This window comes from Mercenaria mercenaria, unplaced genomic scaffold, assembly GCF_021730395.1.
Source record: "Mercenaria mercenaria strain notata unplaced genomic scaffold, MADL_Memer_1 contig_862, whole genome shotgun sequence".
Lineage (NCBI taxonomy): Eukaryota > Metazoa > Mollusca > Bivalvia > Venerida > Veneridae > Mercenaria > Mercenaria mercenaria.
In genome coordinates, this window is record NW_026463772.1 from 1 (window position 1) to 27,378 (window position 27,378).

General features: G+C 35.3%; 1 protein-coding gene across 1 annotated transcript; it reads right to left on the reverse strand.

Annotated features, from left to right (window-relative positions):
- Positions 1-622: 622 nt before the first annotated feature.
- LOC128554910 (uncharacterized) lies at positions 623-26,728 on the reverse strand. Its single transcript, XM_053536245.1, has 2 exons — positions 26,605-26,728; positions 623-2,364 (listed from the first exon to the last, which is right to left on the reverse strand). The coding sequence occupies exon 2, from the start codon at positions 2,345-2,347 to the stop codon at positions 623-625; it is 1,725 nt and encodes a 574-aa protein (XP_053392220.1). The 5' UTR covers positions 2,348-2,364; positions 26,605-26,728.
- Positions 26,729-27,378: the final 650 nt, after the last annotated feature.

Here is a 27,378-nt window from a genome sequence, read left to right on the forward strand (position 1 = left end):
CTATATCAAATTCTTTTTGAGCTAGGCGTGTCACGAGGTAAAAATGTGCATTTTTGACTATTTCAGGGGCCATAACTCTGAAAATAGGGGGCGGAGCCAGACGAAAAATAGGAGGTGCGCAAGATATCATGATAAAGACTCATGCAAGGTTTCATCAATTTATATCAAATACTTTTCAAGCTAGGCACGTCACGAACTTCGGACGGACGGACGCACGGACAAGACTAAATCTATATGCCCCACCACTCATGGGGGGCACAAAAAGATTTTTCATTGACCTTCAGAAGTGACCTTTGACCTACAAACATAGATCATGTACGCGGCACATTGTCTCATCATGGGGGAACGTTTGTGTATAGCACTAAGATTCGTCAATGCATATAAAAGTTATGGAGCGGAAAAAAATTTCACTTGATCTTCAAAAATGACCTTGACCTATGATCTACACGATAAAGTTATGTACGTGCATAATCTAAATATTGCCCTCTGTTCGCATAGATCTACCTAGCTTGAATACTTTTTGAGTAATTGTAGGATCCAGATTTGCGGACGGACAAACTGCATTCCTATAGTCCTCTCCAGTGTTCAACCGCCAGGGGACAAATAAACAACGAAAAATGAATTAGACAGTGTAAGTAATACCCGAACTGCTGTTTGTAAATCTGTGCTCTGATTTAGCTCCGGGAACATCAACTGAGAGTACTGATAGAGACTGGTTCGTTTGTCTTGATGAGGTAACACTGGTCGCAGCCATTGTAGTAGAGTTTTCAGAAACTTGAGTTTGTATACTAGTCACAGTAGTTGTATGTGGTGTAGAAGTGACAGTTGATTCAGTAGAATCACGGTGGACATCAGAGTTAGAAGCCGATATAACTGAAGCGTGATTACGTACTGTAGTTTCAAGATTGTTCTGGTAACTACTTCTTGGACTACTTTCAAGATGTGTACCACTCGTTGAACTGCGCGTGCTTGAAGTAAATAGTGCAGACGAGCTTTCAGTTACTTGTCTGATCGGGATATTAACTTCTGAATTACGGGTGAGAAAGCTGCAGTTTGGGTTCATTTGTCTATGAATTTCCATAGGATTATCAGATTCTATCCAATTACTCTTTCTCCGGGCGCAACAATAGCAAACAACTTCATCACCAGAGTTAGCGTAGTAAAAACCAGCTCCGGCTAGCCTGGTTATAAACGGCTTATTTTCTTTGGGGTATGATCTCAAAGTACAAAATCTCAACATTTCATACCTCATAGTAATCTGTGGTGGGACTCTTTTACCTTCAGCTATATTGTTAATTACAGTTAGTAATGGTTCGAAACCAGAGGGATTTGATGAATTACTTGTTGACTGTTGCTCAGATGTCACCGGTGTTCTTGAAACGGGCAAAACTGTATATATAAGGCTGCCATAAAACAAATCTTGCACAGGGGTTGTAACTAGTTCCTGCAGATATTTTTTAACAAATGTATCACGATCTAAATCGTGCTCAGAATCTATCTTGTTTTTGTTTGCAGAAAACTCAGACTGTACTCCAGTCTGATGAAGAAAAAAATTCAATAATAATTTTCGGTAACGTTTGGCTTTACAACATTTAGAAACAGAACAGAACACATCGGTAGAAGATTTGATATCCAGGTACAGTTCCTTTTCACATTTATTGTCTGTTTTAGTTTGGAGTTCAACAATAGCACTACATATACGCTGTAAGTATTCTGTGCATGACACAGTTTTAGACTGTGCAGCAGAATTTCCAGACTTCTGTAAGAATTCAATGTTACAAATACTTTGAGCTTCTGTCATCTCAGATTCACACAAGTGTTCAGTAGTAGTGAGTGCTTGCTGTGGGTTTCCATTTACAGACGGATACTGAGACTCTGCGCTAGAGTTGTCTGATTCTTGCAATGATCTATTGTTAGGTGTATTTTCAGAATGTCCATCCAATCCACATGTTTCTTGTACACATTTAGTAAAGAGCCGCTGGTTTTTACTTGAATTACTCGAATCCTCCACAAGTTCACAATCTGAAAAGTCATGAGGATTAACCTCTGAATATCCTCGGTCCCTACGAGGTTCAAAGTGTGAATCATGTCGCGACTGTATAGTGGACTTCTGTTCCGGTTTATGTTCACTGTCTTGTAAGTACTTGCGTCCGTTATCATTATGTTTTTCCTTAGAATTGTTGCGGACTGACTCACTGGATTCCTGTACGCAATTTATCACTGTAGAAAGATTGTCAGTGTTATCTGACTCTGTTGTATTGTGTCCTTCAGTGTCATTTTGTTTTGTTACGCGCCCAGCATCATTCGCTTCCTTAAAACCGTCTTTCTGGTTATGGCGCCTTTCCATTTCCAGATGTTTCTTCTCTGAAAATAAGAAAGAGATAACATATATTCCTATGAAACATTTCTCTAAGTTTTACGACGACGACTTATGCAAAGGAACAGAACTCATGCTATACAAGTGGGCTAAATGAGCTAAAATGATAGATGCGTTATTGAGCGTAATATAGTAGCTACCGGTATAAAGGAGGCCTACTATTTTGTTAAAAGTTTGGTCTAAAGTTATGGGTAAGTTGTTGGCCTAAAGCAAGAGCTGCACACATTTGCTAATAAGACTGCTTTTGACAGAAAAGTGCGTGTCTCCCCGTACCGCTACATTTTAATGGAAGGCTGAATTGATATGTAATGTGTGGTTATACACAAATTTGGTGTAATGGTTATCAGTAGTTACAAAGGAGAATATGTTTAAGTAAACATGTCGACATATGACGACTGACGAGGAACGCATGACGATGGACACAGAACCATCCACCTATATTAATACATCAGCCTGAAGAAAGTTCAGGCGAGCTAGAAATATATCCGCACCTCACCCTGAAGAAAGTTCAGGCGAGCTAAAAATATATCTGCAGAGGAAACTATAAAGATCTACAAACATTTATAGGAAAAGAAATTAAACGGCCATAGCTGTGGCATTACAAATTGAATCTTGCTGGTTCGAAAAAGTTATGTCTTTTTTCAAATCCCTACTGTGAAGTCTACTGAAAATAGTGTTACTGTATATGCAACAAAACTTGATATCTTCTTAAACTCTACGGTCTTCAGGTTGTATAACTAAGTATGTATAGTGGTATAAGTTTGGTTGAAATCCGTTGATAAATTAATAAATGAAAGTAGTTTCGTGTCGACGGGCACAATGCGGAATACCTCATCCTTAGCCCTCGTCTCCGACTCTGAATGAACAATTCAACCTGTTTGTGCAAAACATAATAATTCTTTATATTTATGGATAAAAACTAAGCGAACTAGAACAGAAATATATCCAGTAAAAATAGTTTAAGCGCATACAATGCGACGTGTATGTGACAGGTATTTCCATATTGCGCACTGCACATCTCTCTGCTCTTTAGTTTACTAGACAACAACAGAATTTCTCATCAACAATTACGTTACATGTAAACAAGTTTGTGCAACATAGTTTTTTTACGCTCTTAGTCACATAAGTAATTAGTCATTTCATACATTCACTACATACAACCGATACAGTGCAAAGGATCTGAAATTGTCAATGTTATTAACTCCTTTTAACATGGAACAATTCAGCAAGCTGAGTAATTTTTCCATTTCAAGTTTTGAATTTTAATTTTTAGTTTCATATCTTCATTAGATGAACATCGTGATATTTCAACAACATGAAACAAAAGACAAGTTTTAAAACTGTATCTAGTTATATCCGATCTAGAAAAGGGATATAATAATATGTATTCTTTCAAACTTGCATTTCAATGAATTTCAGCGTATGTTTATCAACCTTATACCTAAGCTAAAATAACTATCTTTAAACTTTAAAAACATCAGCCACCAACGTACATTAAGCGCTAAATGAACACAAATAATTACAAAGCCGTTACTTGACCAAAATCTGATTAATCACTATCAAATTACAATGTACACGGAACATTTAATCAAGCTTTATAGATAAAGTGTTTAATCATTAGATATTTTGATTTTTAACTTAAAAAATAAGCCGCTTTCACTAAATGATATAAATGATATTTTAAAACCTGTCAATTTTTATTGACGGTGCAAATAATTACAGTAGCTGGTTATACATATATGATATTAAGTGTGTACTATTTTTAAACTACCAAACATTACCATTACACAAACATGGTCAAATACCAAACAACCGAAGAGGACCATGATGACCCTTGATCGCTCATCTATGTTTCATAGATTGCTTGAAGAAAATTGGCAGGGGGTAAAATATATAAAATATCGGTGAGATTATTTTGAACAGTGTTTTTGACAAGAAGACCTTTAAGGCATCCGCTCTATGCATACAGGACATGAAAATGTGACAACTCCCTCTGGTGGCCATGTTTTTTGACAAACTGGAATTCGGTAAGGGGTCACCGACGGATAATTTCTGTGATATCATCTAAAAGTATATGTCATAGAGACAGATATTCTAACCATGTTTTATGTAAATCAGACAGATTATGAACCAAGTTTTTTTCAGTGACCTAGGTTTTGGCCTCAGGTACCCAAAGTCTGAACATGCAATAGATGTAACAGCGACAAACATTCTGACGAAGATTTATGATGATCGAGCAAAAAAGATGGCTTCTATGATTTGACCTAGTTTAAAGGTCCAATACTAAGGAAAGTAAACATTTTAATTTCTTTTAAAAAGCACAGAAACTATTTCATTTTATTGGAAAATGAAAGTTGGTATGTAGAAATTCGAAATAAATCGCAGTATATGTACAATTATTTTTCTATGAAGTATGAAGAAAGTTAAAAAGACCTGGGGGTCATTCTGTCGATTCATTGAAATTTCAACATAATACACATACATTTCTTTGAGTTCCAAAGACCTTCTGTAAATTTTGACCTGGCAATCTGCATTATTTAGTGTCTTGCAGAAGTCTATGCACTGGCTATGAAAAAAATTGCCAACTCAATTTCCCTTAGTAATGGACCTTTAAGACACCAGATAACCCGGTTTTAAACTTGACCTACATTTCATACAGACAAAATAGAAATTGCCACTACAGCAATACAAGGTTTTTCTATGATTTGACCCTATAGTGGCATAGTGTAAGGTCTCAGTCACTTGATCTAGACGAAATAGGAAAGTTTTATGAAGATAAGACAGAAAATGTGACCTCTAGACTGTTTACAAGATTTTCCTATTACTTGACCTAGTCACCTAATTTTTGAGACCTGATAACCCAGTAACTAAGTCGTCCGAGAATATATTGAGGGTATTTGGACCATGTTTCACTGACTGGGTCAAAACTGTGTCCTGAAGAGTGTTAACAGTCAAACGAAGACGGACACAGATCTCAATAGTTCAACTTGTAGGTGAGCTAAAACTAATTTGGTATGACTACTACCTCTGGTATTTTTTTAGTTGACGCATACACCTATTTTCGGTCATTACTGCAGGCTGAAATGACTTCAGTTGCTAAAATAGCACCATCTGGAATCCCGACAGGGATATAAATATGCTAACAGTGAAGGTCATATATCGACAAAAAGACAGATGTTTTAAACACTGTATAGGAGAATGTGAAATTTTGTTGTTTTTGTTGGTTTTAAAGTGACATCGACACTATGTAGGTCATATGGCGTTTTTTCTTCTTCATCTTTTGGTGTTGTTGGAAGACCCAAGGTGCCGTTCCGGGCACTGTTTTCAGGCATGCTCGGGCATATGGGTAGGACCATAGTCCTTCCGTAAGCCAGCTGGGAAGCTTCCTCACAAAGTTTTACATCAAAAGAGAAGATTTAGGGGCAAATTCAAGGATGGGACGGAGGTCGTGAAGTTTTAATACTTTTAAACGTAATAATTTCGTGATAAATATTATATAAACAAGAGGGCCAAAATGGCCCTAGGTCGCTCACCTGAGTAACATACCATAACAGTGTAAACATGTTTGACCTAGTGATTTCATGGAGACAAATATTCTGACCAATTTTCATTAAGATTGGACCAAAAATGTGGCCTCTTTGTAATCAAGCATTTTCTTTGATTTGAACCAGTGACCTAGTTTTTGACCCCACATGAACCAGATAAGAAACCGTCCAAGATTTCATAGAAACAAACATTCTGATAAAGTTTCGGGAAGATGTGAGCACAAAAGTGGCCTCAAGAGTGTAAACAAGCTTTTCCTTTGATTTGACCTAGTGACTTAGTTTTTGACCCAAGATGACCAAAATTCGGAACACCCAAAACTTCATGATAACAAACGTTCCGATCAAGTTTCATGCACATCAGATGAAAAATGCAGCCCTTATTGCCTGCACAAGATTTTTATTTGATTTAACAAGGTGGCATAGTTTTTGACCCAAGATGACCCAGATTCGAATTCGACCTAGATTTCATCATGAAAATCATTCTGATCAAATATCACGAATATCAAGAAAAAATGCAGCCCCTATTGCAAATAAACAGTTTTTCTTCGATTTGACCGGGTGACCTAGTTCTTGACCCTAGATGATCCATATTCAACTTTGACCTAGCTTTCAACAAGACAAACATTTTGACCTATTCTCATGAGTTTCAAACTTGAATTGTGGTCTCTAGAGTGTTAACAAGATTTTCCTTTGATTCATTCAAATCAAAGTAAGGGAGGTTATTTGTCAAAATTTATTCCGGAGTTGTCTACCCAGATTGTCTTTGTCAACTTGATCACATAAATGAAATTTGGAACCAATCATGCAAGTAGTTACTAAAATATGTCCATTTTAATTAAAGACAAAGGGAAGTAATTTGAAATAAAATCAGTCCAAAGTTATCTATCTTGATAATCTGAGACCACCTGAAGACATATACTTGAACTTTCAAATCAATCAGTGAATCACGTACACATGATTAGGACTGGTGAAGAAAGAAACATGCAAAACAATGTGAAATATAGTAATTTTTATAAATCAAAGGCACATATGACTCTGGTCCTTCTTGTCCGATTTTGTTCAGAACTGAACTCATCCAAGATCTTATGGCAATACATATACTATGTAAATATGTTTTGTATTGGTGAAGAAATGAAGGCGCTAGAGTGTAAACAACGTAAAATGTAGTACTTTTTGTAAATCAAGGGCACATAACTCTGGCCTACAACCTCGATTTTGCCTATAATCGAACTCACCTAAGATCTTGAGGTCTTACACATTCTGTGTAAATATGATTAGGATTGGTGAAGAAATGTAGATGCTAGAGTGTAAACAAGGTGAAATATAGCAAATTTTGTCAAACAAGGGCACATAACTCTAGTCCTATCAGCCCGATTTTGCTCATAATTGAACTCGTCCAAGATCTTGAGGTCATACACATTCTTTATATATATGATTAGGATTGGTGAAGAAATGAAGATGCCAGAATGTAAACAAAGGCTTAGTGAAATATAACAAATTTTGTCAATCAAGGGCACATAACTCTGGACATACTGATCCGATTTCGCCCTTGATCGAACTCGTCCGAGGTCTTGCGCCCAAAAACATTGTGATCAAATTTGATTAATATTGCTACAAAATTGTAGATGCCAGAGTGTAAACAATCTAAATGTGAACGGACGGACGGACGGCGGACATTCATCGGCCCTAATAGCTCACCATGATCCTTTGGCTCATTTTTTTGTTGGATTTAACGTTGCACCGACACATGAAAGGTCATAAGGCGACTTTCCAGCTTTAATGGAAGAGGAAGACCCCAGTTGTCCCTTCGTGCATTATTTCATCACGAGCGGGCACCTGGGTAGAACCACCGACCTTCCGTAAGCCAGCTGGATGGCTTCCTCACATGAAGAGTTCAACGCCCCGAGTGAGCCCTTCGGCTCAGGTGAGCTAAAAAGCGTTAAATGTGACTATTTTTTGCCCCTGGTTATAATAACACTAAGTGAAGATATATGAGCTGAGCGAGCTGAAAAATTCCATGCTTGTTGCTTTAATCCATCCCCTGAATAATAATTATTTTACGTGAGTAGAAAGTCTCTTTGTTTTATTACCCAAGATACTTATGAGGAACAAGTGCTAGGGAAACGAGCAGAACATTTTTGAATATATGCATATGATTACCACACACTGCAGTACTGATAATAATTATTTATGATGTGCGAGCGAAGCGAGCAAAAATGCCCTTAACTTTTAAAAACGTTAAAACATGTGTTTGACATACATAAGGGGATCCATTTCGAACCCACATCAACGAGCGGAAACTGATGTCTGTAGTAGGTTAGGTTCCCGGTTGCTTGGAAGACAGGTAATGGTGGTCTACTTGTATACTAGATTACATGTATTTAGCAAAAGAAATACTCTCATTGAAGGGAGGTGTCGAGTCGATGTTGTTCTTCAGTTTGGGTTTAAATACAGGCAGTTACACCAGGGAAAAATATGAATATCACATTGGAATCGAGTTTAACAGTAGATATTATTAGTCTAAATAATAGGACGTTTTGGATTTGACTGTCGTTGTCCCCGAGGGATGACAACTATAAAATATCAGATCATATATAAGTCATTCCGATAAGTCAAATGAGTAAGGCTTAGCTTAAGATCGTCAGCGCACTCGGTTTATATACTGGATTTGGACGGGAGAATCTCGTTGTAGCTATTCAACAATGGCCACTGAAATGATGCTGATCTAACAGTGACTTGTAAAAATCGGCGATTTTATTGTAAGATTTGCTTGCAGAATTTGATTAATGGTGTAAACTGATGTAGAAGTGATTACTTTATCAAAATTTCAGCTGACTACGTTTGCGGTGAAAAGTTGGACAACTTTTTATTTTGGTATGGTTTCATAGTAGGCCTGGTCCAAAACTCTAAAGCCGCAACTATGAAAAAAACAAAATATAAAAAAGCGGCATTTAGAGTTTTGGAAGCCAGGACTAAGTAAGCTAAGACAGTATTTGTCGTTTACTAGAAATGATAACAGGTAGATCTAGTCGCTGCGTCGATATCGGTAGGTAAATAATCTATGTAGAAATAAATATGCTATTTTAGGTGTATGCAGGTAGTTTATGCAGGCAGTCTGAATTACTTCCCTTGGGTACCACAACGCCATTTGTAGGTAAAATTTACAACATTGTTTACTCTATAGATGTTCAAATCAATACAATACCTAGATTCTATCAAAGTTTGAGGTTTATTATTTTTTTAAAGGAGAAGCAAGCTTATTAATACTCTGATGTGATCTGGTTATGGAAAAACGCATTTGTCAGAGAGCTACCGGTAGAAGCAATTTTACTCTTTTTTGTACTTTATGATTATTATCCGAAAGCAGATAGACAATGTCGGTGTGTTTTTTTTTTGCTAGTGTCCATATCATATGTTACATATAGAATTTACATCAACGTGAATTAAAACACAAGAGTGACCAAGATCTGGAAAGACAACATACCTTTATTTACACGTTCCCGCCAGTTATTTATAGAACGCGGTAAAAGGGAAATAACTTTTGATATAAACACTCAGTATACACGTACATTGATATTACGATAATTTGATTTTATCCATTTGTTAGTATAAGTTAGATAATACATAAAAGTGTGTTACCGGCTGGTATCATCATGCGCGGGTGAATCTCAGGGAACGTAATTTGGGTAGCAAACGAGCCTCGTAGAGGCGAGTTTGCTATCAAATTACGTTCCCTGAAATTCTCCCAAGCATGATGATACTCGCCGGTAACACACGCGTATGTATTGTCTAACTGATTTATTGCATGAATAAAAACAGTAAACTGAACACATTTTTTAAATATCTTAAATTTAAAATATTTAAAAATATTTCCCCTCTTGAGCCTCCCTTAGAAACATTTCATGGTAAACCCCCAACTACCATATAAAAGCCAGAAGATGTCGCTGGGCAGAGTTTTTTTTTATATAAATTATGCATGCTTCACATCAGAGATCTCTTTTTCAAAATGTTAAATAAACTACTGAAAAAAAATAAGTTATAAAAAAGTGCATAAATACGCATTGAAACATTCTTTATCAATTGGTGTAATTGTTTTTCAAAACAAAAAGTTGTGAAATAGAGTTTCAAAAATAATTTAAACTTAAACTGCTAAAATTTTGAATTTGCTGGGAGGTGGGGGTTGGGGAAGGCGCTAACGAGGTCATGAACCCTGGAGAAATAGGGAATGTAAACAAACCCCACGTGGCTAATTTTATCAACAAACGTTTCATGTATCGATGAAATTAACACCTAGAGCATATTGTAAAGCTTTGCCAGAAACGTAATTTGAATTTTTAAACTGAATAGAATATCATAATCATTTTTGCAGTTATATTTTTATGTTATTTAAAAAATTAAGTTTTAAATCAAGATGTAGAGAACTAAACTACAGAAATACAGTAATAAATTATTTAAAATAGCTTATCATTTTCAATACATTATCACAGCAACACTTGCTAATTTGTGTGTATTGTTCTACACCCCAGACAGAGAAAACTGTGAGCGATACCTGTGTGCAACGGAATTTAGAGCACGGCTAACCGTGGCGATACCAGAATTTAGAAAACACAAAACTTCAAAGGAAAATGCCGCAGTCATGCAATAATATATTCCAATATTACCGTGGTTGCACCTTTATGATAAAATCAAAATACCAATTTTATATGAATTACATAATTTATTATAAACAAAATTTTAAGGCGTTGACTTATTCATTTCAAGATTTGAATGCTATTTTGTAGATTCTAATTAGAATATTTCATCACAATTGTCCAATCTGACTTAAAGCACTCGATCTTCCTAGATGCTAGATCTGATGGCGGCTCATTCAGATTTATCTTTCTGTATAATCGGATTTCCAGTATTGCTATATTTATTTCCACCAATCGATTTTTTATTTGAACCAATCAGACGACTTGCTTCAACAAGAGTTAGACCTTCAATAAGAGTTAGACTCCAGACTTTGACTAAGATAATCTTTTTTTAAGAATTGAAGTTTCGTCATATTATTATTACTTAAGAACACAAACTTTTGTTTCACGGGTCCTTGCATTTCTAGGAAATTGATCATTTGGTACTAAATTTAGCATGAATATGTACATACATTTACATCACGCTACATTCCCTGATTTTTCAAAAAATGCTCCATGCAGTAACAAAATGACAAAAATAAAAAAAAGTCACTCACAGATCTCGCTTGTTTTGTAAACATTTGCGAAGTACCTGCGGTACCGGAAGCGAAGTGCCTTCATTCCTCATCGGCACAGGCGGTACCGCAGGCACTGTTTAGCACCCGTGTGTTTCTAAACTAATACGCCCGAGTCGAGAATCGAACCCGGGCCGCCGCCGCAATAAAAAAATCCCGCATTCTTGACCAATACTCCACAGAAAGAAAACAAGAATTATGATCCCGTGATAATCACATATGGAAAACTGGAATCCCAAGTTGAATATAGATTTTTTTACTTCTACTTTCACTTTCAAAATATTGCATGCATATGAAAACGAGGCTCAGATTTGCTATCGGAAGGTCGTCTGTCTTAGGAATAAGGTCAGTTATTTGGTTGAAAACGTGCTTCCGTGGTGTAGTAATTTGGTCAAAAACGTGTAAAAAAGTGCTTGGTGTAGTCGAAAGAAGTCCAATTTTTGCTTAATTTGTGAACAAGTGCTTTTATCACATATTTTTACTGCTAGAAAATTCTACATTAAATGAGACCGTTTTCATGATTGTACTCCAACGATGGCACGTTTTGCAGATAGCTAGGGGTTTATTGTGCTGACAAGAGCAAATATATGCCGATATCAGGGTAGCAGACAACAACTGACTGGCATTTCACTAGGAACTATTCAACTTCCTATTTTTATTTTATTTTTTCGTTAATTTATGATAGAACGTTCATGAAAAAAGGTGTAGGAGACAGCGCGCTCGACTATTTCGATGCTGGATAGTGAAACTGAGACCATCTGGGAAACTGGAGCTGTCACTGGTGTGTTAAATGACTCCAATGGTGGATGAAGATATTGCACAATAGCATTAGTCTATGTAAAAATATTAAGTAATAAGAGAGGTAAAGATAAGGTGTATCAAATCACTAGATATAAGTATAACTCTAAGCGAAAAGAGGGCATTATTCATAAAATATTGGTACAAGAGGTATGCACCTTGTGTCATATGATGCGGAACAACTACTTCAAGTTTAAATCAAATCCATTTCCTAATAACTGAGATGTAGTGAAAATGCATCATAATGTTTCATCGGCGGTATTTCTTTCGCCAGTGGATTCCTGGTGACAAGCACATTCAAGATAAGCATTGAATACAATTATAACAACATTTACACATTTATACAACACATTGTGTATTTTTAAACACATTTTGCCCTTCTTTAAAAAAAAATACAACACGCAACAGACTTCGATATTATTTGATTGTATCTATGTCTCTTATAAGGAGATATAAATTCACATTACGCTATGTCCAAGAATAAAGTACTATATAGCAGATCTGTCAGATATCAATCCACACTCATAAAATACAAATATTCCAATACATTTTAATGTTGCAAAATTTAATCGTTATCCTACAGAATTTACAACAGACCATTCCATTTACAAAAGTATTAAAACATCACTGACCATAAGATCATTGGTTGCGAATGAGTCATAGATAAATAAAAGTCATACATGTGCTATATATATTATTATTATTATTTATGCGCAGTATGAGAAGCTATACTGCGCATGATTGCCTGTACTTCTATATATAAAACAGTTATAAAATAGTAATGATGTCTTAACACCTGTGACCAACTATATATATAAAACAAGAGCTGTCACAGGAGACTGGGCACTCGACTATTTCGATGATGGATAGTGAAACTGGGCACATCTGAGGAAACTGGAGCTGTCACTGGAGTGTTTAATGACTCCAATGGTGGATGAAGTTATTGCACAATAGCTTGAGTCTGTGTCAAAGATATTAAGTAATAAGAGAGGTAAAGATAAAGTGTATCAAAATACCATGTAAGTATAGTTCTAAGCAAAAAGGGGACATAATTCACATAATATTTGTGCAAGAGTTGTGCACCTTGTGTCATATGATGTGTGTGATGATGTGGAACAACTACTTCATGTCTGAATTAAATCCATTTCCTAATACCTGAGATATAGTGAAAATGCATCAAAATTAACATGAGAGTCTGAGTAAAAAGGGGGCATAATTCATTAAAAATTGGCCCAGAGTTATGCACCTTGTGTCATGAGGTGGGTAGCAACTATTTCAAGTTTGTATCAAATCTATTTAGTAATAAGTCAGATATTTAGTGAAAGTGCTCCAAATTAACCTGAAATTCTAAGTATAAATGGGTGAAAATTCATGAAATGTTGGTGCCAGAGTTATGACCCTTGTGCCATATGATGTGGGTGATGATAAGGAACAACTATTTTAAGTTTGAAGCAAATCCATCAAGTAACAACAGAGATAAAGTGAAAGTGCATCAACACTTTAACCTGAAATTTTAAGTACAAAAGGGGGTAAATCATAAAATACAGGTGTCACAGCTATGCCCCTTGTGTCAAATGATGCAGGTAGTGATGCTGAACAACCATTTTAAGTTTGAATCAAATCCATTGTGAAATAACACAGATACAATGAAAATGCATTAGAAATAACATAAAATTCTAAGTAACAAAGGGCCATGATTAATGAAAAATTGGTGCCAGAGTTGTGCCCCTTGTGTCATATGATGTGTGTGATGTGGAACAACTATTTTAAGTTTGAATCAAATCCATTAAGTAATAACAGAGATAAAGTGAAAGTGCACCAAAACTTTAACCTGAAATTCTAAGTAAAAAGGGGGAATAATTAATGAAATATTGGTCCAGAGTTATGCACCTTGTGTCATGAGGTGGGTAGCAACTATTTCAAGTTTGAATCAAATCCATTTAGTAATAAGTCAGATATTTAGTGAAAGTGCTTCAAATTAACCTGAAATTCTAAGTATAATGGGTGAAAATTCATAAAATGTTGGTGCCAGAGTTATGAACCTTGTGCCATATGACGTGGGTGGTGATGAGGAACAACTATTTTAAGTTTGCAGCAAATCCATCAAGTAATAACAGAGAAAAAGTGAAAGTGCATCAACACTTTAACCTGAAATTTTAAGTACAAAAGGGGGTAAATCATAAAATACAGGTGTCACAGCTATGCCCCTTGTGTCAAATGATGCAGGTAGTGATGCTAAACAACCATTTTAAGTTTGAATCAAATCCATTGTGAAATAACACAGATACAATGAAAATGCATTAGAAATAACATAAAATTCTAAGTAACAAAGGGTCATGATTAATGAAAAATTGGTGCCAGAGTTGTGCCCCTTGTGTCATATGATGTGGGTGATGATGTGGAACAACTATTTTAAGTTTGAATCAAATCCATTATGTAATAACTGAGATAAGGAGAAAGTGCACCAAAACTTTAACCTGAAATTCTAAGTAAAAAGGGGGGATAATTCATGAAATATTGATGCAAGTGTTATGACCCTTAGGCCATATGATGTGGGTGATGATAATGAACAACTAATTTAAGTTTGAAGCAAATCCATCAAGTAATAACAAAGAAAATGAGAAAGTGCATCAAAACTTTAACCAAAGTGCGGACGCGGAAGGACGCCGACGCCGACGCCGACGCCGGGTCGAGTAGGATAGCTCTCCATACTTCGTATAGTCGAGCTAATGATTGAAGTTTATCAAATATGTTCAATGGATTATGTCAGCTATTAATCGGTTCCCTTTAAGAATGTTTGAGTTTGACATGAACCATTAATCAAATAGAGAAATGTAACAAAATTAATTTTTCATTGAGTTTATTTATCTTAATTCTTTAATTTACATTTAACTGTTACTTCAGAATTCATACAGTTACTTTTTAGCCCGACTATTCGGGGAATATGTAGAGCTGTTGGAGTCGCCCGTGCGTCGGTATCGCGATTTAGTTAAGCTTTTGTATGTAAGCTGGTATCTCAGTAACCACTTGTGGGAATGCATTAACACTTCATACACTTTTTTGCTGGAATAAACTGACTTACACTGCACATGTCCCATAACTGTATTTTGCTTCTGTACAAAATTATGCCCCCTTTTAGCTCGACTATTCAAAGAACAGGTAGAGCTACTGGACTCACTCATGCGTTGGCGTCTGCGTCCCGATTTGGTTAATTTTTGTATGTAAGCTGGTATCTCAGTAACCACTTGTGGGAATGGATTGAAACTTCACACACTTATTTATTGTTATAAACTGACAGACACTGCAGAGGTGTCATCACTCTATTTTGCTTTTTTACAAAATTGTGCCCCTTTTTCGACTTAGCAGTTTTTGGTTACGTTTTTAGCTCACCTGAGCAAAAGGCTCATGGTGAGCTTTTGTGACCACTCAATGTCCGTCGTCCGTCGTGTGTCCGTCAACAATTTCTAAAAAAATCTTCTTGAAAACCACTGGGCAGAATTACACCAGACTTCACAGGAATGATCCTTTGGTGGCCCCATTTCAAAATTATTCAAAGAATTGAATTCCAAGCAGAACTATGGTTGCCATGGCAACCAAAAGGAAAAACTTAAAAAAATCTTCGTGTCCAAAACCACAGTTCATAGGGCTTTTATATTTGGTATGTAGTATCATCTAGTGGTCCTCTACCACATTTGTACAAATTATCCCCCCTGGGGTCAAATATGGTCCCGCCCTGGGGGTCACATGGTTTACATAGACTTGTATAGGGAAAACTATGAAAAGTTTCTTGTCCAAAACCACAGCTCCTAGGGCTTTGATATTTTGTGTGTAGCATCATCTGGTGGTCCTCTATTAAGACTGTTCAAATTATCCACCTAGGGTCAAATATGGCCCTGTCCTTGGGGTCACATGGTTTACATAAACTTATATAGGGAAAAACTTTGAAAATCTTCTTGTCAAAAACCACAGGGCCTAGGGCTTTGATATTTGGTATATGACATCATCTAGTGGTCCTCTAGCAAAGTTGTTCAAATTATGCCCCTAGGGTGAAAAGGGGCCCGCCCCGGGTGTCCCAAATTTTACATAACTTGTATAGGAAAAAACTTTAAAAAAACTTCTTATCTTAAAACACAAGACCTAGACCTTTGACATTTGGTATGCAGTATTGCCTGGTGGTCCTCTACCAAGATTGTTCAAATTATTACCCTAGGGAGAAAAGTGGCCCCACTTTGATACATGGTATGTAGCATTGCCAAGTGGTTCTCTAACAAGAGTCTTCAAATTATGCCCCTAGGGTGAAAAGAGGCCCTGCCACGGGGGTAACTTGTTATATGAGTTATATAGGAAAAATACTTTACATTTTTTTTTGATCATATTTCCTAGTATTATTATAATTACCTGATGACTCCAAGTTATTAGGTGTCACTTGACTTTGACCTTGACCTACTGACCTACGTTTTTTTTAAGATAGAGCCTTGATATTTGAATGACAAGTACAGTTTTGCACACTGGTCCTGAAACTGACTTTCAGTGACAATGAATGTGACCTACTGACTAACTTTCTTAATATTTTAGCATCAGTTTGACATATGAAACATGTAGCTCATATTACTAAGGTGAGCGGACCAGGGTCATCATGGCCCTCTTGTTGCATGTAAGCTGATAACTCAGTACCCCACGAATGGGAATGGATTGAAACTTCACACACTTGTTCATTGTGATGGTCTGTCATACAGTGCACAGGTTCCATAACTCTAATTTGTACTTTTACAAAATTAAGCCATTGACAAGGCTTTTTAATAGTCGAGCGTTGCTGTCCTCCGAAAGCTTTTCTTTTAAATTCCAAATATAAAAGAAGTACAAACGGAGAGACAAATTGATAATTACTGAAGATAGAGTTTAGCTTCTTCTAGTAAAAGTTGAAGGTTAATACTTTTCGTACAGAAAGAGAAATGATTCAATAATTGCAGGGTTATCGTTTTAGTGCTGTGCATTTTCATCATTATGTCAATACATTTAAGGATGTACGAGCGTTTTCTTTCAGGACATCCGCCATTTTGAAAAATATTTCTTTGAATATTTCTTTCTGACAAACTTTATGCCGAAAAAAATGCTAAGTATAAAAAAAGCAACAAGAACTCTAAGGACTTTCTTAGCTTGCTTCGGACTTTGCTTTGTATTTTTTCGTTAAACGGGATTTCGTACTGAATGCAATTTAATTACTACGTATATGCAATTACTAGTATATAAATAGTTATCATCTCATTTCCTAGGTATCTCTGAGGTTTCGTCTTTAGTGTGAATAACTAGAACCTTTCATTTTCTAATAGGTCTAGTATATTTTGCGCTTATTATTATACTAATCTGCATTTTCGCGTTGCTATGTAGCTTCCATGCATCTTAGCTCGAGCAATGTCTTATATTTTGTCATTATTTTTCTATAAACCATATTATGTATTTATAATAGATTTATGCCATAATTTTCATTTTGAAGTTTATATTCTAATATATTTTTATCTCGGTTAAAACACTCTAGAACGACGTCACGTTAACGTGCGGTGACGTCAATGTTTTTGTTGCAACCAAGAAAGAGCACTACTATATTTTATCTACTGATTTAAATTAAGGGCATATTAGAATCGAAATAATTTATAGCAAAACCGTTTTTTAACACTATTTATACAATAGCTGCGCCCTCGTGAGATTATTGAGCCTGACGTATAACCGCCGATCGTGCATAAATAGTGATAAAACACCATTCTGCTATGAATTATTTCTAAAATAAAGTCACGCCCTTTTCCCACATAATCTTGTTTGGTTATTTGTTATATTACTTTGTAATTCAGTTCGTCTTAAGAAGTGATGAACTCCCTTAATCAACTTCCACTGCTAAAACATGGTTGAGATATCGAATATCAATGGAGCACATGTAGCTCCTTCTCATTAACAAATACAGCCACACCCGTGCTGTTGATCCCAATAAATTTCATAAAGCCGGCATTCAAAAGTCAATTTTATCTCTTTCCGTTTAACAAAAAACTTGGAAGACCACCTGTTCATGAGGACCAGCATTTTCTTTTCCCAAAGGAGGTCTTTGCAGAGACGGGTTTGACTGTATTGATAACTATCCTGGCAACCTTATATAAATTAATTTTAACAGAAATGGATAATGTTATGTTAAAAAATGTATGTTACTTGCATTAAATGGCCCGTACTTCTACTTATGATTTATTTTTGTAGAAAACATGAAATTTCATTTTCAAAAGTACTTTTGTATGCAGACTGTGTCTAAGATACATTTCTAAGTAATGCTGAAAGTGCTATAACTAAGAGATTAATATGCGGCTTGGTTTTGCCTTCTTATCCGTCGTGTTAGCATCCCCATAGTGCCATAACTGCTCCAGAGGTACGCCATTTTGTTCATGACCTTTTTATTATTTACATTCTCTTTTTTATCTTGGTATTTTCATTTTTTCATATTTTCTGAATATTTTCCTCCTTTTGAATAACTTTATTATAGTGCATGGAGACAATAATGCAAATACAAGTCCCAAAAGAGGAAATAGTTATATCGATTTTTTATCCACTTAAGAATCGATCTGATATCAGTACTAGTTCACCCACATTTGCATTAAACATACTTGCAAATCCATGAATCGCGCTGTACATTTTAACACTAGCTTGCAACAAAAAGTAGGTTGTTTGCTTTCCATTCATGAGTATCAGAAAGTCAAAAATAATGTCATTACTGTGTATGTACATGTTTTTGCTGAAATTCAAAACATATATTGTTATATATTATACAAATTCATATTGTAAGGTTAATAGGTGGATGGCTCTCCGACCCCTATTATACCATTTACGGGGATGATAAACGGGGTTACCATCTGGGCCTCAAAAAATGTCAGGATATCGAGGTTTTCAGCATCTAAATAGAACAGCCAAACATATCCGTACCTTCCAATAAAAGTTTAATATATCCTTCTATCCAGGAAACAAGAGGGCCATGAAGGCCCTGTATCACTCACCTGACCTTTTGACCTAAAGGCCATCAAGATAAACATTTGACCAAGTTTCATTAAGATATGGTTTTTTGATTTGACCTAGTGACCTAGTTTTTGACCTCACCTGAGCCAGATTTAAATTTTACCTATAGATCATCAAGATTAACATTCTGACCTAGTTTCATTAAGATATGGTCATAAATGTGGCCTCTACAGTGTAAACTAGTTTATCCTTTGACCTGGTGACCTAGTTTTTGATTCTACATGATCAAGATTCAAACTGGACCTTAAGAATATCACAATTACCATTTTGACCAAGTTTCATAAAGATACAGTCCTAAATGTGGCCTCTACAATGTTTACAAGAGTTACCTTTGATTTGACTCGGTGGCCTAGTTTTTGACCTGACATGACCCAGGTTCGAACTTGACCTAAAGATTATCAAGATAAACATTCCGACTAAGTTTCATGAAGATACAGTCTTAAATGTGGCCTCTAGAATGTTAACAAGCCTTTCCTTTGATTTGACCTAGTGACCTAGTTTTTGATTCCACTAAACAGCCTCAAGACTAACATTCTGACCCAGTTTCATTAAGGTATGGTTATAATTGTGGCCATTACAGTGTAAATCAAAGGCCTGAATGGCCTGAGTCGGCTAATGATTGATGTACTGACAGTATAGTCTACCAGTTTCAGTTTGTTTTTAGTTTTTTTCTTAAAATTTCATAACACAGCTCGATATTTACCCAAAATATTATATCCGGATACGATTACACTTTTCTCCAGTTTGAACAATATATTTTACAAATTGTGATGATACGAAGACATTTAGCAGCAATTGGCAGTATCTGACATTGAAGATTACGGTTAAATTACCTCTTATTTAAATCTTTTCATAAAAAAATGTTTCGTTTCGTGAAAGCAGCCAAACAAAGACGATCTACTTTCGATTTCAAAAACTACAAGATAATACAATTTAAGGGGACGCATATTGCTACATTCACAGTTCATACAGCAATGAGGAAGGGGTGCATATTCAAGAAATCGATTGTGGGAAAATAAAAAACATATTCCTAAACTGATATAATACTGATGGACACCTGTAATATTCAGTATTTTGTGGATAAGGATGTGGTACTATGAATGTAATAGGAAAACAGAGGTGTTTGTGAAAGTACATTCAACACAAAATATTAAGCTTTTGTATAAGGAAAAAACAGGTTTTTTACAATAACAGTGTTCCAAATAATGTTGAAGGGATGAGATTTTCTTTCTAACACACCAGGTTTGCTTAAACATGTAAAAATTTAACGCCACGTCAGTTCATCTCGGGATGGACGCCATATTTCTCATTGATAAAAAATGTAAACAAAAAAATCAGTGTGGGATTAGCATTGCAAGGGCATAACATGACATTCTACACAATGAATACCTTAGAACAGATATCTAAGATGCTACACAGGTCAGGCGGGTTAAATGCATAATGTCGATCACTTGAAATTCATCTTGAAAAGGTGGTTAATTTTAGTTTGTTTACATGATTTTTAATTTTCCCACGACTTCTCGGCGATTCACTGCAAATGTATTACTGCGCCGGACGAAAGGTAACTCTAATAAAGAACGGGAGACAACTTAGGTGTCAGTACGTGTACGATTTTTAAAAAAAACATGTCGATGATTATAATTTCTTATCAAATAATGAATCCTATTCAGATATTTGTCTTTAATATTAGAAAATTATCAATTTCTGTGGACATTTGTCAAAAAATATTACCTACAGTGGACTACTTTGCGCATCAAACTGGTTTCCGCTTCAGTTGTGAGGCACTTCCGTTATACTTTTGACAACAATAACAAAACACAAAATGAATCAATAAAGTCACTTATAAACCGACTGCTACTTAAATCAGTGTACGTAAAGTTGTTGTTACAACATTATACATGTTCGTTACGTTATGAGATAAAGTTTATCTTGAACTGCATAATCCATTAACTACGTTTACATGATATTGCATTTACAACTTATTTGACCCCATTTTTTTACGTGAATGACAGCATTCTCGTGCAACTCGTGCAAACAGAGTTATGAAAAGTATGGTGGAGAATTCAAGGACAAATTATAAATGACATTAAAATGGGGATAACTGTATATTCGTCCAGTTTTGATCATTGACATTCCTGCTGTGTATTAGTAACTTTTGTGAACAAGATTAGAATGTTGCTTTTGCACATATACACATTGATTGGACCTCTCAACCAAATTTCATACCTTATTTTAGGGATTTTTAAGACAGTACATTTTCAAAAGTTTGTTGAATGTGTTTTGATATTTAAGTGCATTGCAGTTCATGAATACCAAGTTAAAAATTAATAATGGCAACATTTCTAGGCCTTTATTGTAAGCCACTAGACTTCTGTAATGATAAATGTTTAATGTATTAAGGGGAATATAATCTTTTAGTTTTGTAATGTGGCATTCCTTGACCACCGTATCTTTTCTTATGCACTACTTTGTAAACAAACTAAATAATGTGTTTTAGCTCACATATGTAAAATGAAAAGCAAGACAGTCAACTTATTTCACATTCTTTCTTTAAATTAGAATCTGTAGGACATTGATAAATGTTTGGACAAAGTGAAGCACTATTATTTTTGCACCAAAAAGTCTTAATTGTTGACTTTGAATGTACACAAGAAGTCTTATGTAATTCAACAATAACTTTCTTGTTTCAGTTTTTCTCATTTTTATTTTAGTGAGCAATCCTTTGTGTACTTATAACAGTTGAAACAGTATTCATTTCATTTACCAAAACCTTGTACTTTTTTGCAGGTAAATTTTATAATACCCCACCCACTTTTTTCTAATTTCAAAGTATGCGTCCCCTTAATGTTTCGCCGATTTGTTTATTTCTCGAAAAATAAGAATTAAAATCATTTTTAATATCAGTAGTAATTAAACAAACCAGTAAGAGCTTCTTCTTCCGATAATTTATCCGTTTACTGACTGCAAAATTCAACCCACGCAAAGTTTATAGAAATCATACGATGCGTGTTTACGTTCAATGTGGGAGAATTAAGGCTGATCGGCTATGTTACCTAACGCATCCAGACGATTCAGATTTTGTTTTTAAAAAAGCATTGTGTGCGTTTCTGTAATTTTATATACGTTTTTATACGCTTAGAAATTATTAGACATGCGTATTTGCATTATTTCTATACGTAATTTACGCTAATACGCATCTTATCTGGAGCCCTGTGGAACTATTTTTGTCTTTCGCTGGATGTTACCCAAGCTTTGTAAGCCTGCGCAATTCTTAAAATGCACATTTATGCTTAATGAGTTACATTCGAGTATTGCACAATTACAAGTCATAAATATGACAGATTACATCGTATATTGGTCATAGCAAAGGGAATTGACACAACTTAACTTCATTCATGCAGTGAACTGTTTGAAGTTTGAGAAATCTAATGGAACTACATCCCTTCACTGTGTTATTTGGTCCATTTAGAGAATCGTTGGATAGCAAGAACTCGTCAAAAGGCTTTCAGCCTTTAGCCGACTCAACTAGCTTTTCCTTTGATTTGACCTGGTGACCTAGTTTTTGATCCTACATGACCCAGATTCAAACTGGACCTTGAAATCATCAAGATTAACATGCTGACCAACTTTCATGAAGATACAGTCATAAGTGTGGCCTCTACAGTGTTACGAAGCTTTTCCTTAAATTTGACCTGGTGACCTAGTTTTTGACCCCAGATGACCCAATATCCAACTCGTCCAAGATTTTATTGACGGTAACATTCTGATGAAGTTTCATTAAGATTGGGCCAAAATTGTGACCTCTAGAGTGTTAACAAGCTTTCCCTTTGATTTGACCTGATGACCTAGTTTTTGAACCCAGATGACCCAATATCGAACTCTTCCAAGATTTCATTGAGGGTAACATTTTGACCAAGTTTCATTAAGATTGGCTCAAATTTGTGACCTCTAGAATGTTAACAGTCAAATTGTTGACGACGACGACGACGTACGATGGACGACGGACACAGGGCGATCACAAAAGCTCACCTTTGAGCACTTCGTGCTCAGGTGAGCTAAAAAATCATACAATTGTATTGATTCAATTTTTAGCTCGACTATTCAAAGAATAGTAGAGCTATTGGATTCACCCGTGCGTCGACGTCCGCCTCCCGATTTGGTCAATTCTTTGTAAGTAAGCTGGTATCTTAGTAACCACTTGTGGGAATGGATTGAAACTTCGCACACTTATTCACTGTGATAAATTGACTTACACTGCACAGGTTCCATAACTCTATTTTGTTTTTTTACAAAATTATGCCCCTTTTTCGACTTAGAAAATTTTGGTTAAGGTTTTGTATGTAAGCTGGTATCTCAGTACCCTACTAATTGGAATGGATTGAAACTTCACACACTTGTTTTCTGTCATCATCTGACATGCACTAAACAGGTCCCATAACTCTACTTTGCATCTTTTCAAAATTATGCCCCTTTTTCACTTAGAAGTTTTTGGTTAAGTTTTTGTATGTAAGCTGGTATCTCAGTATCCACTAATGGGAATGGATTGAAACTTCACACACTTGTCCACTGTCATGATCTGACATGCACTGTGCAGGTCCCATAACTCTACTTTGCATATTTTTCAAAATTATGCCCCTTTTTCGACTTAGCAGTTTTTGGTTAAGTTTTTTATGTAAGCTGGTATCTCAGTATCCACTAATGGGAAAGGATATAAACCTCACACACGTGTTCACTGTCATGAGCTGATAAACACTATGCAGGTTCCCTAACCCTGTTTCCCATTTTTACAAAATTATGCCCCTTTTTCGACTTTTATATTCATTCAATTGACAAAGCTGTTGAATAGTCGAGCGTTGCTGTCCTCCGACAGCTCTTGTTATCTTTGCTGTCAGAAAAAAAAAGCTGTAATAATTATGTTATTTTTGAAATTTTGGTGTTAAAGGTTGAACTATATGAAACTTAATTGTGAATGTAAATTTTGACTATTCTCTTCAATACGCAAACGGTCCGGTCCATTTTGACTAGTTGCGTCATTGGCCAGCAGGCACAACCAAACCGTATTTTCTTCTCTTAATATTTCAAACGAGTTGAAACGTTAATTTTATTTAGATATGGTACCACTGAATCTGTTTCCGTTACTTTGTTCAGTGATGTGTGCTGACCCTTTTTGTGTACATTTTCAGTCAAATTAAATGTTACAAAAAAGAAGACTTCATAATAATTAATTACCGACAAATTTTATATAAAATTTCTGCCCTTTTGAATAGTTTTATTGTAGTTCATGGAGAAAATAATGCAAATATAAGTCCCTAAAGAGGAACCAACGAAACACCCTACACGGAGGATAGGAAAGTGAATATTTCAAGACGGGGTTATAGTTCTTTTATTCATGCAGCTGTCTGTATATGAAGTATATAAAGTGAGAAGGTGTTGTTTGGACGAAATTTTGCGGGAAAAAAATACAAAAATACAAATAAATTATTTCACTCTGTTATTTCTCTTTTAGGGCTATTTCATTCAGCCAAGTTATATAAATTTCTCTTCTAAAGGTGCATCTGGCTATTTTTCGGGGGGGGGGGGGGGGGGGGGGGGGGGGGGGTGAGGACTTGGTCTTTGTTCTCTGCGCACCTGGCTAAACATGTGACGGACTAACTGGCAGAGCTGCATTTTTGTTTCCAAAACTTATTACTTTCTGAGATATGACACCATTTTCACGAATTCTTGAAGGAGTGCTACAAGAAAACGTAGTACGTCAGGGGAGGGTATTATCTGCTTCCTAAAAATCGACGACATGGGGAGGGGACTGAATATGGACTCTGTTGGTGGTGACTCTACTATGTAGTGTGATCGGCCTATGTTTATATACGCAATGTTGTATAATAATTGTGTCAAATATGTCGTGTTTCATTGTTTGATACCATTATGTATATATTTTATCATATTTTTTTTTTAATTTAATGTACAACGCCAGTGAATATACTATGTGTAAAATTAGGCGTTTAATCAAATAAAGCCGTTTAACTTTAAGGGGACAGGGAGGAATATTGTCCAAATAGTGTCTTGTTATGTTAAATAGCAATGTTATTTTGTCAAAATACGGTATGAACTTGTTCAAATAGCATCTTCTAATGTCAAACAGCTTTGTTTTTATGTCAAATTTTGATATTTACTTGTCCAAATAGTATCCTGTTATGTTAAACAGCGACGTTATTTTGTCGAAATGCGGTACTTTGTTCAAATAGCGTCTTCTTATTATGTCCAAATGTAATGTTGACTTGCCCAAATAGAGTTTTATCAAGAAAATGGTTTTGGCTCAATAACCAGTAAGGAGTTGGACATGCATACCAAACCTTAGCAAAGAGAGTTTAAAGACAAGGATTGGTTGTATTTTCGTTACTTAAAACAGACAAAAATGGTTTTCGACAAACAACTTCGGTTAGAAACGAGGTTTTGCGACGACCAAACATGCTATGTAAGCAGCTATGTAAGTAGCTGGTATGGATGGAGATCAAGTTTAGATGTATAAATTTGGTTGATATGGGCAAAACTATGTTTAAAAATCTTGGTATTCTGTCTTAATTTGTTTTAGCTCAATAACTTCTGTTAGAAATGAAGTGCTGTTACTATTAAAATAGGTAAACTGATTCAGCTGATTAATTTCATTTAAAAATTTACACTATATCATTCGGAGGAAGATACCAATTCTAACAATTCATCTTGTGTTGATATTTTGAGTGGATTTGACCGCACACAAATTGATCACCGTTCGCATTGTAGAATTTGAATCATGAAACCTGCATTAAGCTTTTATAATATTATAATAACAAAAAGCAATTTAATAATTTAATATTGATAAATTCATTTGTATCATGCACCAGAAACGATTTTTCAAACAGAAATGAGATATCAAAAGCAGTTAGGCACATCAATCTCTAAACAACCTCTGTAACTGTATTAATCAAAATGATAGATGTTGTTTTGTGATAATGTTTGCGTGCGTGCGTGCGTGCGTATGTATGTGGTGCTGAAAGTATCATATTAAAAGGAAAGATTACATCGAAACAGAACCATAAAGAATATGTCATATGTTCCTGATTTAATGTCTTATTGTTGTCACTATGGAACCATGCAAACTATACAAATGCTGTTTTTTTCCAGGACTAAATTATTCAAATAATTGCAGTTTTTCTTTCTATCTTTGCTGTGATCCGCAGCAACATCTGAACATGTATTTATTACATATTGCATGCCTTGGTCATGTTAGTTTATTGATAATCTTCCGATACATTTAAATCACCATTTGAAGCGACATAGTAATTACAACGGTGTGACTCGGATTGTAATAAGGTAAGTTTTCAAATTGTAATGAATGTCTTTTGAGTTACTTTCAAAATTAAATAATGTCTGGAAAGCGTGACCTAGGCTATGAGAAAGATGCTGATTGATTATCGATGGTATTACTGTATGTATACTTATTTAGGTTATATCTAAATATAGAACCTATGTCATTTTATGCATAAAATAGAACTTAATTTATTTGTGAAACAAGCAATATATTCGACAGAATTAAGCAAAAAGAAAACACAACTTACATTTTATTGTCTGGCAACATGACTGTTCATATTTATCCATTTTTCTTTCTTTAGAAAGGTAACGAAAAGGTGAAAATAAAAAGTATTTCCATGCGCAAGTTAACTACGAGCTCACTTAAACAAGCTAACGAAAAGGTTACTTCCCCTTTTATCTCGTGTAAAAAAAAAATTAAATATGTAATATTCACTTTATCACATGTAAGTTTTTCCTGCTGAAACATCAAAATTAGCAGTGCATTTCTGGGGTTTAGTTGGTATGAATAGGGCCCGATTCCCCAAAACAACACATTTAGGCCTAAAGGCCAAAAATTGAAAACTGAGAAAAAAGATACAAATCTTTCATTTATAGAGGTCCGAAATTTCATTATTATGATAGAAATACTACTGTTACGCACCAGTTCTTGCAAAAATAATGCTCATTTGTGTTTTAAGATTATTTTATTTTTATCATTTACAACGTGTATCCCTCCCAACTGAAAAGGTATCGACCTCATTTTAAGATCATCAATGGAGAGAAAAAAAACTAACTAGCTTTGTATGTATAATGGAGATTTATCAATGTAATTTGAAGTACTTGTATTGTATACTATAGGATTCTTTCACTGGTTGTAGGTGCAGATAGGAATATCCGGCCTTGAGGGTAACTGTTTATGGCGTTAACGAGGCTATGCCGAGTTACCGCGTAAACAGCTACCCGAGAGCAAAATAAAATCAAACAAACGACTTTCTTTTTTAAATTATTTTCTCACTGTAGCGTACTTAAAGCGCGAGAAA

What these genes read in the sequence shown, in the direction of transcription:
- LOC128554910 (XM_053536245.1), bottom strand. Translation starts at nt 2,347, where the DNA reads ATGGAAAGGCGCCATAACCAGAAAGACGGTTTTAAGGAAGCGAATGAT.